This window comes from Atractosteus spatula, chromosome 24, assembly GCF_055471065.1.
Source record: "Atractosteus spatula isolate fAtrSpa1 chromosome 24, fAtrSpa1.hap1, whole genome shotgun sequence".
Lineage (NCBI taxonomy): Eukaryota > Metazoa > Chordata > Actinopteri > Semionotiformes > Lepisosteidae > Atractosteus > Atractosteus spatula.
The window spans coordinates 14,451,494-14,464,200 of record NC_142729.1 but is presented as its reverse complement, the minus strand read 5'-3'; the positions used below and the strand labels follow the sequence as shown (position 1 = coordinate 14,464,200).

At 53.2% G+C, this 12,707-nt stretch overlaps 1 protein-coding gene across 1 annotated transcript; it reads right to left on the bottom strand.

The window, feature by feature from the left end:
- Positions 1–2,654: 2,654 nt before the first annotated feature.
- znrd2 (zinc ribbon domain containing 2) lies at positions 2,655–10,005 on the bottom strand. The gene is made up of 4 exons (XM_088904866.1): positions 9,909–10,005; positions 8,364–8,515; positions 4,945–5,029; positions 2,655–3,207 (listed from the first exon to the last, which is right to left on the bottom strand). The coding sequence occupies exons 1-4, from the start codon at positions 9,922–9,924 to the stop codon at positions 2,837–2,839; spliced, it is 624 nt and encodes a 207-aa protein (XP_088760992.1). The 5' UTR covers positions 9,925–10,005; the 3' UTR covers positions 2,655–2,836.
- Between the last annotated feature and the right edge of the window lie 2,702 nt (positions 10,006–12,707).

Below are 12,707 nucleotides of genomic sequence, written 5' to 3'. Positions count from 1 at the left end.
GCCCCCGCCCCCCTCCTGAGACCGACCTCTGCTCTTCAGAGCTGACGAGAGAGTATTTTATTTTATTTATTTTAGCAATATCTCACACACTGGGACACACACACACAAACACAACATAAACTGGAATGCTACAGAACCCTGAACAGACAATACACACTGGCTGAATATTTGACCGAGATAAGAAACAACAAACAGAAACAGACCCTGACGAAGTACAGGCTCAGTGACCACAGCCTGGCCAGAGAAACTGGGCGACACAGGCAGACCTGGCTGCCCAGAGAGGACAGGCTGTGCTCCCACTGCCAGTGGGGAGAAATAGAGACAGAGGTGCACTTCCTACTGCACTGTGACAGATACTCTGGGATTAGAGAAACATTCTTCCCGAAATTCAGAAATCTAATCCCAGAGTTCCCACACCTGCCAGAGTCACAACGGGTCCCAATCCTACTGGGAGAGGGAGGAGGGAACTCAGTTGATCTGGCAGCCCAGTATGTGATCTCCTGTCACAGCCTGAGGAACAGTGAGCCTGTCTCTCAATAATAATAATACAGTGTGTGATCTCCTGTCACAGCCTGAGGAACAGTGAGTCTGTCTCCCAATAATAATAATACAGTGTGTGATCTCCTGTCCCAGCCTGAGGAACAGACAGTGAGCCTGTCTCTCAATAATAATAATACAGTGTGTGACCTCCTGTCCCAGCCTGAGGAACAGACAGTGAGCCTGTCTCTCAATAATAATAATACAGTGCGTGATCTCCTGTCCCAGCCTGAGGAACAGACAGTGAGCCCGTCTCTCAATAATAATAATACAGTGTGTGATCTCCTGTCCCAGCCTGAGGAACAGTGAGCCTGTCTCTCAATAATAATAATACAGTGTGTGATCTCCTGTCCCCAGCCTGAGGAACAGTGACCATGTCTCTCAATAATAATAATACAGTGTGTGATCTCCTGTCCCAGCCTGAGGAACAGACAGTGAGCCTGTCTCTCAATAATAATAATAATACAGTGTGTGATCTCCTGTCCCAGCCTGAGGAACAGACAGTGAGCCTGTCTCTCAATAATAATAATACAGTGTGTGATCTCCTGTCCCAGCCTGAGGAACAGTGAGCCTGTCTCTCAATAATGCTCCAGCCGCCTACAGTATATGTGAGTATTTTATAATCTTCGTTTATAATTTTCTTCGTTGTAAATGTCTGTAACATGTCTGTAGATTTTATTTTACTTCTATTTTTTGTTAATTTTATTATTTTTATTTGCTTTGGCAACACCGATTGTACCCATCGGTCATGCTAATAAAGCCCCTTGAATTGAATTGAGTATTTTATTGAAGACCTGGCGGCGAAGGTACGAGTCAATCAGAAACCGGCGGCCTTAATTCCCCACAGGCAGTCGGCACCTGGAAACGACGCTGGGCTGTTTGATTTCCGAACAGCATTAGGAGACGTGTCGAGAGAAACTGCCGATTCGAGACGACGGAGTAGCGGCCGCCGGCCCAGCGATGAAGCCGCTGCCTCACGGATCGCGGGTCCTGGGTTCCTGGTGGGGCTTCTGCGTGGAATATGCGCGCTCTCCACCCCCCCATTTAATAAAAAGGCGCGCTGATTAGGTTAATTGCCGTCTCTCAATTGCTCATAGGTAGGGACAGAGTGGATCCCCTCGAGACATTTCTTAAAAGAAACCAGGGTTTCGTCTTCAACAACCTGGCTGGGCCGCTTGTTCCCCACCCCCACCACCCTTTGTGTAAAGAAGGACCTCCTGTACTGACTGGAGGGTCTCACCCAGCTGGGTCTTGAGGGCAGCCAGGGTAGTGGCTTCAACCACAGGGCTGGGCCGCTTGTTCCCCACCCCCACCACACTTTGTGTAAAGAAGGACCTCCTGTACTGACTGGAGGGTCTCACCCAGCTGGGTCTTGAGAGCAGCCAGGGTAGGGGCTTCAACCACAGGGCTGGGCCGCTTGTTCCCCACCCCCACCGCCCTTTGTGTAAAGAAGCGCCGCCTGTTCTCGGTTTCAAATGCAGTTCTGCGTAGGGACTCGAGCAGACAAGGAAGAAACTGACCGACCCGGGCAGAGGGAAATAATTATTTGCGTTGGATCGGATCAGATGCAGATTTAAAATTAAAATGGCAATTGCATCTTGCGTGAGACAACCTGACATGTTTTCCTGCGCATCAGATCAGATCACTTTATTGGCCACGTCCAATTTCTTGCATTAGGAATGTGTCTTTTCGCAGACCCCAGCTCGCTCTCCAGGAGACACACAGACAGGGAGAGAGAAGCTGGGGGGTCAGAGCGCAGGGTCGGCCATTTATATGGCGCCCCTGGAGCAGCTGGGGTGTTAAGGGCCTCGCTCAGGGGCCCCAACGGAGTAGGATTCCTCTACCGGCCGCGGGATTCGAACCGGCAACCTCCCAGCCACAAGCGCAGAGCCTCAGCCCCAGAGCCACCGCTCCGCCCTGTTCAGTGCATCTGGCTGTTGGATCCAAATGCACCGAACTGGAAGAACGGCAAGAACCCAGATAATCAAAACAACCACTTCTTGCAGATCTAAAAGACCTACAGATGTGGAAACAGGACTGAGCTGGCGGCGCTGTGTCTGTCCCATTCATTTCAGAACAACAATCGCACCAGAAAAAAAAAAAGACAAAAGCCCGGATTTCAAGCTCCACCATTTTAAACTGTCCCGATGTGCAAAAAAAAAAAAAACCAACAACAACCGAAGGGTAACAGGCCCCAAATCGCCAGTTGTTAAAATAGCTGTTTGGTTTTTAAGCCAGGAACTCTCTCCTTGGTGGTCTCATTCCCTTGATTAACCTCGCGTCCCTCAAAAGTCAGAGATCAGGACTGCAGGCTCTTCAGGCTGCGCAGGGAGTCGGCACAGCCGCGAATCAGGCCGCACAGCTGGATGTTGGCCTCCACGCAGGTGGAGCGCTGGAGCTCTCGCGCGGCCCACTCCAGCTTCTGCAGAAGGGCCTCCTCCGCGCAGGCCAGGGCGGAGTGGGCGGGGCCGGCGGCGGAGGAGGCGGCTGATTGGGCGATGGGCGGGGCCCGCGGGCCGGGGGGGGCCACGCCCTCGCAGGGCTCGGGCCGGGGTTGGCCGGCGGCCGGAGGGGCGGGGTCGGAAGGCGGGGTCCCGTTGACCTGGGGGCTGGGCTGAGAGGCGAGCTGTCTCTCTCGGACCTGGGACAGGGCGGCCTGCGCGTTGAGAGCTGCGAGAGAGTGGGAAAACGTAGGAAACTAAATCGAACATTCCCCAGACCTGAGGCCAGACGCCCTGCCAAAGCATTTGCGAGCAGCCATATCGCCCTGCAACTCCCCACTGGCAGCCCCACTGGAGACTCAGCAGGTGGGAGCCTGGCCAGTACCTGGAGGGGGAGACTCCTGGGAAAGCTGAGGCTGCTGCTGGAAGAGGTGTTAGTGGGGGCCAGCAGGGGGCGCTCACCCTGCGGTCTGTGTGGGTCCTGATGCCCCAGTATAGTGACGGGGGACACTAGACTGTAAACAGGCGCCGTCCTTCGGATGAGACGTCAAACCGAGTTCCTGACTCTCTGTAGTCATTTACAATCCCAGGGCGTTTCTCGAGAAGAGTAGGGGTGTCACCCCGGTGTCCTGGCCAAATTTCCCCCCTGGCCTTTACCCATCATGGCCTCCTAATAACCCCCCTCTCTGAACTGGCTCCATCACTCTGCTCTCCTCCCCACTGAGAGCTGGGGTGTGGGGAGCGGACTGGCACCTCACCCAGGTGGGGGTACACACTGCTGGGGGTGGAGGGGATCCCCATCACCTGTAAAGTGCTTTGAGTGGAGTGTCCAGAAAAGCGCTATATAAGTGTAAGCAATTATTATTATTATTATTATTATTATTATTATTACAGCAGAACAACCTGTTTCTGGTCCGTGCGTATCCCACTGTCCCCCTGTGTTACACCTGGTACGATACAATAAACGCGACGTCTTCAGTTGAGAGCAGATCAGAAAGGGGAGAGCTGGCTTTTTCCGCTTGGTGAGTTTGGCGGGGCTCGTGGTTTTCAGGATGACATTAAAAGCAGGGGGACGGACAGGTCGCGTGGCGGTCTGTCTGGGGGCGCCAACGCTTCCCATGATCCCATTCTCTCAGGAGAGTTTTTGGGAGGGGGGGGGGGGGGCAGTGCCACTGTGTCCATGCAAAAGGCGGCCCCTCCTCGTGACTCGAGCAAGGCGAGCGCCACGTTTATGGCCTCTTGGCGGTAGAGCGCCCCCTGCGGGCCACAGGGCTCTTCAGCAGCTTAATAGATGAGGCCAAATAAAACAGTATAAAATCAGCAGATGGAGACACTTCTCTGCAGAAAGTGTCTTTGACAGCCCTCTTTTAGGCTCTGCGTCCTCCCCCTGGACTGTATTTTACCCTCACTGTTCCGGCCAGCTCATCTGTACCAAGGATCAAGGAGTACCACCCTTGCTTAAGCTCCACAGCGCCCCCTGTAGGGAGGGTACTGTATTGCACTCTTAGTGTGCTGGAGTGTGGGGGGGGGGGGCGTACTTTTATACTTTTATATATCGGATAATAAAGAAGGTTTCAGGTGACACGGTGGTGAGCAATGCTGCCCTGCAGCGCTGGGGCTAATCCCTGAGGTGCTGTCTGGGTGGAGTTTGCACGTTCTCCCTGTGTTCACGTGGGTTTCCTCCCGCAGTCCAAAGACATGCTGGGGAGTTAACTGGCTTCTGGGTAAGCTGGCCCTGGTGTGCGTGCGTGTCCTGTGATGGACGGGCGTCCTGTCCAGGGCGTACCCTGCCTTGTGCCCCTTTGCCTGCTGGGATAGACTCCAGCTCCCCCGCGACCCTGGACTGGATAAAGCGGTTGGAAGATGGAGGGATAGAACGCGAACCCGCCTGTCCGAAAGCACAGCTCGGGGAGAATCCCAAAAAGTGGCGTGTTCCTCTAGGACAGGACGGCAGGACAGCAAGTACCTGGGTTATCTTTGTCGATGTCCGAGTCCAGCTCCTGGCACGCCACGCAGTAGTTCTTTTTCTGTTTGTCCTGGAGCAAAATCGTCTGGAGACAGAAAGAGAGGATTACAGGAGCCTCGTCTCGCAGTCATCTTAGGCTGACCCTGATCTCTGCCTGCTCCAGCAGTGTCTGTGCTCACCCTGATCTCTGCCTGCTCCAGCAGTGTCTGTGCTCACCCTGATCTCTGCCTGCTCCAGCAGTGTCTGTGCTCACCCTGATCTCCGCCTGTCTCAGCAGTGTCTGTGCTGACCCTGATCTCTGCCTGTCTCAGCAGTGTCTGTGCTCACCCTGATCTCTGCCTGTCTCAGCAGTGTCTGTGCTCACCCTGATCTCCGTCTGTCTCAGCAGTGTCTGTGCTCACCCTGATCTCTGCCTGCTCCAGCAGTGTCTGTGCTCACCCTGATCTCCGTCTGTCTCAGCAGTGTCTGTGCTCACCCTGATCTCTGCCTGTCTCAGCAGTGTCTGTGCTCACCCTGATCTCTGCCTGCTCCAGCAGTGTCTGTCCTCACCCTGATCTCTGCCTGCTCCAGCAGTGTCTGTCCTCACCCTGATCTCTGCCTGTCTCAGCAGTGACTGTGCTGACCCTGATCTCTGCCTGCTCCAGCAGTGTCTGTGCTGACCCTGATCTCCGCCTGTCTCAGCAGTGTCTGTGCTGACACTGATCTCTGCCTGTCTCAGCAGTGACTGTGCTGACCCTGATCTCCGTCTGTCTCAGCAGTGTCTGTGCTGACCCTGATCTCTTCCAGTCTCAGCAGTGTCTGTGCTCACCCTGATCTCTGCCTGTCTCAGCAGTGCCTGTGCTCACCCTGATCTCCGCCTGTCTCAGCAGTGTCTGTGCTCACCTTGATCTCTGCCTGTCTCAGCAGTGTCTGTGCTCACCCTGATCTCTGCCTGTCTCAGCAGTGCCTGTGCTCACCCTGATCTCTGCCTGTCTCAGCAGTGCCTGTGCTCACCCTGATCTCTGCTTGTCTCAGCAGTGTCTGTGCTCACCCTGATCTCCGCTTGTCTCAGCAGTGTCTATGCTCACCCTGATCTCTGCCTGCTCCAGCAGTGTCTGTGCTCACCCTGATCTCTGCCTGTCTCAGCAGTGCCTGTGCTCACCCTGATCTCTGCCTGTCTCAGCAGTGCCTGTGCTCACCCTGATCTCTGCTTGTCTCAGCAGTGTCTGTGCTCACCCTGATCTCCGCTTGTCTCAGCAGTGCCTGTGCTCACCCTGATCTCCGTCTGTCTCAGCAGTGTCTGTGCTGACCCTGATCTCTGCCAGTCTCAGCAGTGTCTGTGCTCACCCTGATCTCTGCCTGTCTCAGCAGTGTCTGTCCTCACCCTGATCTCCGCCAGTCTCAGCAGTGTCTGTGCTCACCCTGATCTCCGCCAGTCTCAGCAGTGTCTGTGCTCACCCTGATCTCTGCCTGTCTCAGCAGTGTCTGTGCTCACCCTGATCTCTGCCTGTCTCAGCAGTGTCTGTGCTCACCCTGATCTCTGCCTGTCTCAGCAGTGCCTGTGCTCACCCTGATCTCTGCTTGTCTCAGCAGTGTCTGTGCTCACCCTGATCTCCGCTTGTCTCAGCAGTGTCTGTCCTCACCCTGATCTCTGCCTGTCTCAGCAGTGCCTGTGCTCACCCTGATCTCTGCTTGTCTCAGCAGTGTCTGTGCTCACCCTGATCTCCGCTTGTCTCAGCAGTGCCTGTGCTGACCCTGATCTCTGCCTGTCTCAGCAGTGTCTGTGCTGACCCTGATCTCCGTCTGTCTCAGCAGTGTCTGTGCTGACCCTGATCTCCGCCAGTCTCAGCAGTGTCTGTGCTCACCCTGATCTCCGCTTGTCTCAGCAGTGTCTGTGCTCACCCTGATCTCTGCCTGTCTTAGCAGTGTCTGTGCTCACCCTGATCTCCGCTTGTCTCAGCAGTGTCTGTCCTCACCCTGATCTCTGCCTGTCTCAGCAGTGCCTGTGCTCACCCTGATCTCTGCTTGTCTCAGCAGTGTCTGTGCTCACCCTGATCTCCGCTTGTCTCAGCAGTGCCTGTGCTGACCCTGATCTCTGCCTGTCTCAGCAGTGTCTGTGCTGACCCTGATCTCCGTCTGTCTCAGCAGTGTCTGTGCTGACCCTGATCTCCGCCAGTCTCAGCAGTGTCTGTGCTCACCCTGATCTCCGCTTGTCTCAGCAGTGTCTGTGCTCACCCTGATCTCTGCCTGTCTTAGCAGTGTCTGTGCTCACCCTGATCTCTGCCTGTCTCAGCAGTGCCTGTGCTCACCCTGATCTCTGCCTGTCTCAGCAGTGCCTGTGCTCACCCTGATCTCTGAATGTCTCAGCAGTGTCTGTGCTCACCCTGATCTCTGCCTGTCTCAGCAGTGTCTGTGCTCACCCTGATCTCCGCCTGTCTCAGCAGTGTCTGTGCTGACCCTGATCTCCGCCTGTCTCAGCAGTGCCTGTGCTCACCCTGATCTCCGCCTGTCTCAGCAGTGTCTGTGCTGACCCTGATCTCTGCCTGTCTCAGCAGTGTCTGTGCTCACCCTGATCTCTGCTTGTCTCAGCAGTGTCTGTGCTCACCCTAATCTCCGCTTGTCTCAGCAGTGCCTGTGCTCACCCTGATCTCTGCCTGTCTCAGCAGTGCCTGTGCTCACCCTGATCTCTGCTTGTCTCAGCAGTGCCTGTGCTGACCCTGATCTCTGCCTGCTCCAGCAGTGCCTGTGCTCACCCTGATCTCCGTCTGTCTCAGCAGTGTCTGTGCTCACCCTGATCTCCGTCTGTCTCAGCAGTGTCTGTGCTCACCCTGATCTCCGCCTGTCTCAGCAGTGTCTGTGCTCACCCTGATCTCCGCCTGTCTCAGCAGTGTCTGTGCTCACCCTGATCTCCGCTTGTCTCAGCAGTGCCTGTGCTGACCCTGATCTCTGCCTGTCTCAGCAGTGCCTGTGCTCACCCTGATCTCCGCCTGTCTCAGCAGTGTCTGTGCTCACCCTGATCTCCGCCTGTCTCAGCAGTGTCTGTGCTCACCCTGATCTCCGTCTGTCTCAGCAGTGCCTGTGCTCACCCTGATCTCTGCCTGCTCCAGCAGTGCCTGTGCTCACCCTGATCTCCGCCTGTCTCAGCAGTGCCTGTGCTCACCCTGATCTCCGCCTGTCTCAGCAGTGTCTGTGCTGACCCTGATCTCTGCCTGCTCCAGCAGTGTCTGTGCTGACCCTGTACTCTGTATCAGCAGTGTCTGTGCTCACCCTGATCTCCGCCTGTCTCAGCAGTGCCTGTGCTCACCCTGATCTCCGCCTGTCTCAGCAGTGTCTGTGCTGACCCTGATCTCTGCCTGCTCCAGCAGTGTCTGTGCTGACCCTGTACTCTGTATCAGCAGTGTCCGGCGAGTTTGTGTTTGCCTCCCTCTCCCCAGGCTCACCCCACACTGATCACAGCACTCTCCCAGCATCTTGAAGCCCTTCAGCAGGTAGTCTCCCATCAGCTTGCTGATCTTGTCCTGTCGCTCTCTCCTGGCCTGGATCACCTTCATCTCGGCCGCCGAGGGCGGCTCCCACTCGTAGTCTTCATCCTCTGTGAGTGAGTGCACAGGGATTAATACTCAGTGTACACTGCACTCCTTTCTGGTTGTAAACTGACTGCAAACTTTTTTATTCTCATAAATTGACAAAAAATACATCTTAATAATAATGACTTCCGCCTCTCTGTGTCAGCACAGAGTCACAGTAGTGTCCAGTGTGTTTGAACTGACCCCTCTCTGTCTCAGCAGATCTCCTGTCTTGAGTTGAGTTGCCAGCAGCCATATCGCCCTGCAGCTCCCCACTGGCAGCCCCCACTGGAGACTCAGCAGGTGGGAGCCTGGCCAGTACCTGGAGGGGAGACTCCTGGGAAAGCTGAGGCTGCTGCTGGAAGAGGTGTTAGTGGGGGCCAGCAGGGGGCGCTCACCCTGCGGTCTGTGTGGGTCCTGATGCCCCAGTATAGTGACGGGGGACACTAGACTGTAAACAGGCGCCGTCCTTCGGATGAGACGTAAGACCGAGGTCCTGACTCTCTGTGGTCATTAAAAATCCCAGGGTGTTTCTCGAGAAGAGTAGGGGTGTTACCCCAGTGTCCTGGCCAAATTTCCCCCCTGGCCTTTACCCCTCATGGCCTCCTAATAACCCCCCTCTCTGAACTGGCTCCATCACTCTGCTCTCCTCCCCACTGAGAGCTGGGGTGTGGGGAACGTTCTGTTGCATCATCCAGGTGGGGCTGCACACTGCTGGGGGTGGAGTGGAGTGGCCAGAAAAGCGCTATATAAGTGTAATTATTATTAAGTCGAGATGACTTCAGTTGTCATTCAGGTGGAGGCGGCGGTACTTTTTTTTAACATCACTCGAATCCCCACCAAACGTATTAAAAACACAGGAGAAACAGATATGAACACGCACAAGCAATAAGCTCGTTTTCCCGCTGTAATAAACACAGACAGGCACGCACGCAGGAGCTATGTCCAGGGATTCAGATCTCCAGGGCGCATACGACACCAGGTGAACGTTTAAGATAATTAAAAAAGGGGAACGTTTAAGCGTATAAGCAAAAGGCAGCACGGGTATATATATCTGTACAAATAAACACTACCGATCAATGGCATTTTAAAACCGCAGCCTTTTCCCTATCGAAAAAAACAGCGCTCAGCCACCAACACGGAACTAATACGCGACTTTACGCGCACGACAGCCAGGGGAATGGCCAGCTGTCTGTGCACTTCAGAAAATGTAGATGGTCTTTCTAGAAAGTTTGGTGCAGCATCTACGAAGCTCAACGACAAGCATGCAGGGGAAAATCTTCCTGCCACCACCGATACAAAGTCGCTTTGGTCTAACAGACTAGCTTCTGTTCGGGCTAGCGGCCCCGTGAAATTCCGCAGCGCAATACAGATGTTGGGAAAAACCCGTTAAACAAAATGAGAAATGTGCAAATTTACCTGCGTTTAAGGCCATTGTGCCGCTATGCTTCCCCAACTGCCTAGATCCCAGTGCCTCTAATTCCGGCAGTGGCGTCACTGGGTGTCAGCTTGTCATTGCCTGGGTTGAACCGACTTGGAAAGGAAGTGACGTTGTGCGGGGCATCGTCGCTGTGCCCCCCGTAAAATAACCTCGGGTAAACTGGCAATGCATTAAATTAATAATATTAATTGCTTACACTTAGATAGCGCTTTACAGGTAATGGGGATCCCCACCACCCCCAGCAGTGTGTACCCCCACCTGGATGAGGCGCCAGTCCGCTCCCCACACCCCAGCTCTCAGTGGGGAGGAGAGCAGAGTGATGGAGCCAGTTCAGAGAGGGGGGTTATTAGGAGGCCATGATGGGTAAAGGCCAGGGGGGAAATTTGGCCAGGACACCGTGGTGACACCCCTACTCTTCTCGAGAAACGCCCTGGGATTTTTAATGACCACAGAGAGTCAGGAACTCGGTTTGACGTCTCATCCGAAGGACGGCGCCTGTTTACAGTCTAGTGTCCCCCGTCACTATACTGGGGCATCAGGACCCACACAGACCGCAGGGTGAGCGCCCCCTGCTGGCCCCACTAACACCTCTTCCAGCAGCAGCCTCAGCTTTCCCAGGAGTCTCCCCCTCCAGGTACTGACCAGACTCACACCTGCTGAGCTCCAGTGGGGCTGCCAGTTGCAAGTACCCATATATTGTATTGTTATTACAGTTTGTGTGTTTGAAGTTAGGTCTACACGGCAAAATCCCGCGCAGATAAAATCCGAGGAACAGTGGCATGATGAGTAAGTAAAGAAATAAAACAGTGATTTGATGTGATGCGCAGTGTGCTGACCATCCTCATCCTCAATCTCTTTTCAGTGAAGTAAGAGCACGGAAATGCGGTTCACCTGTTCCCCTACACGTTCAAAGGGCTTGCGTGGCGAAAACTTCTTGTTTCTTACTTCTCGTCTAGATTTAAGGAAAATGGCAACTTGAAAATAAATCAATAAAAGCTCTGCGAAATGTATGTTCTTCAACTGGAAACTAAAACAATTCGCGTTGATAATTTTACTTATTTATTCCTAAAACGTGATGATAACGATTGCTGTTCAACACGCAGAAACGTGGTATATATTTATTGTTCACACCAGTGAGAGTATTCTTTTTATTTGTTGTGGCAACACTGATTGTACCGTGCTAATAAAGCACCTTGAATTGAATTGAAATTGTTTTGTTTTTCTCGCCACGGTGTAACTGCGACTCACTTTCACAGGTAAAAGTCGCGTACGAGTGACGTCATCAACACAAAACCCTCCGTCACCCAGTGTTTGCCGTGCAGATTCATAGCAGTACCTTCGAATCTGTTCTTGCACAGTGATGAAATAGAAAATAAAAAACAAAAATGCAACGGATCTGTGTTAACCCGTCTTCATCCCTCCCTGTATATCCTTCTGGAATGCAATATTTGAAAATACTCACTGGAGATTCGCTTGGACAACCTTACAAACCAGGTTAAAGAAATAAAATGTAAATTGGTCCATAGGTTTTATTGGATTATTTTATTATATATACGCTGTTTTGCACAGACCTGCAAAACATGAACCATTTAGCTGTGAATGTTAGATTTAAGATTATGTTATACTTTGCGAGATGCAATATGGAAAAAAAGAACATTTATTTAGAATGAACCTGTTAGTGATACTGGGTAGACATCACATTCACAAAACACTGGTCTCATGCTACACACTCTTATGATGCTTACAAAATGGAAAAGCAATATTGCTTTAACACCATTAAAAGACAAAGAAATATAGGCAAAAAAAAAGCATTCTAATAATAAGCTAGTGTTCTGATTTGTAACTTTGTTTGAAAGTGAAATACAGTGCCTTAGAGCACACTGAATGTGGCTTGTACGAGAGTGACAAGGTTTTTCTCAGAGAAATCTCCATTCCGGGATCCCACAGGAATGAAAACTCCAGAGGCGGAGCCGTGCAGAACTGAGGGCTCCTCAGAGACTGTCTTTTGTGTCTGTGAGGCAAGAGACTTCCCAGTGTCAACAGATGCCTGATGCCACATCGCCCTGCAGCTCCCCGCTGGCAGCCCCACTGGAGACTCAGCAGGTGGGAGCCTGGCCAGTACCTGGAGGGGGAGACTCCTGGGAAAGCTGAGGCTGCTGCTGGAAGAGGTGTTAGTGGGGCCAGCAGGGGGCGTTCCTTAGTTTACCCATCAGGATAACACCTGTTGTTCTACACTGTTCAAATAGGTGTTTAGTTTTTTATTTTGGTCTTCAAGTCATCAATAATAATAATTGCTTACACTCCTATAGCGCCTTTCTGGACCCTCCCACTCAGAGCTCTTCACAGGTCATGGGGATCCCCCCTCCACCCCCAGCAGTGTGAACCCCCATCTGGATGAGGCACCAGTCCGCTCCCCACACCCCAGCTCTCAGTGGGGAGGAGAGCAGAGTGATGGAGCCAGTTCAGAGAGGGGGGTTATTAGGAGGCCATGATGGGTAAAGGCCAGGGGGGAAATTTGGCCAGGACACTGGGGTAACACCCCTACTCTTCTCGAGAAACACCCTGGGATTTTTAATGACCACAGAGAGTCAGGACCTCAGTTTGACGTCTCATCCGAAGGACGGCGCCTGTTTACAGTCTAGTGTCCCCCGTCACTATACTGGGGCATCAGGACCCACACAGACCGCAGGGTGAGCGCCCCCTGCTGGCCCCACTAACACCTCTTCCAGCAGCAGCCTCAGCTTTCCCAGGAGTCTCCCCCTCCAGGTACTGGCCAG

What these genes read in the sequence shown, in the direction of transcription:
- znrd2 (XM_088904866.1), bottom strand. An exon ending in AGTGCTGTGATCAGTGTGGG is followed by an intron (nt 5,030 to 8,363) that starts GTGAGCCTGGGG and finishes TTCTGTCTCCAG; the next exon opens with ACGATTTTGCTCCAGGACAA. An exon ending in CATCGACAAAGATAACCCAG is followed by an intron (nt 3,208 to 4,944) that starts GTACTTGCTGTC and finishes ACTCTCTCGCAG; the next exon opens with CTCTCAACGCGCAGGCCGCC.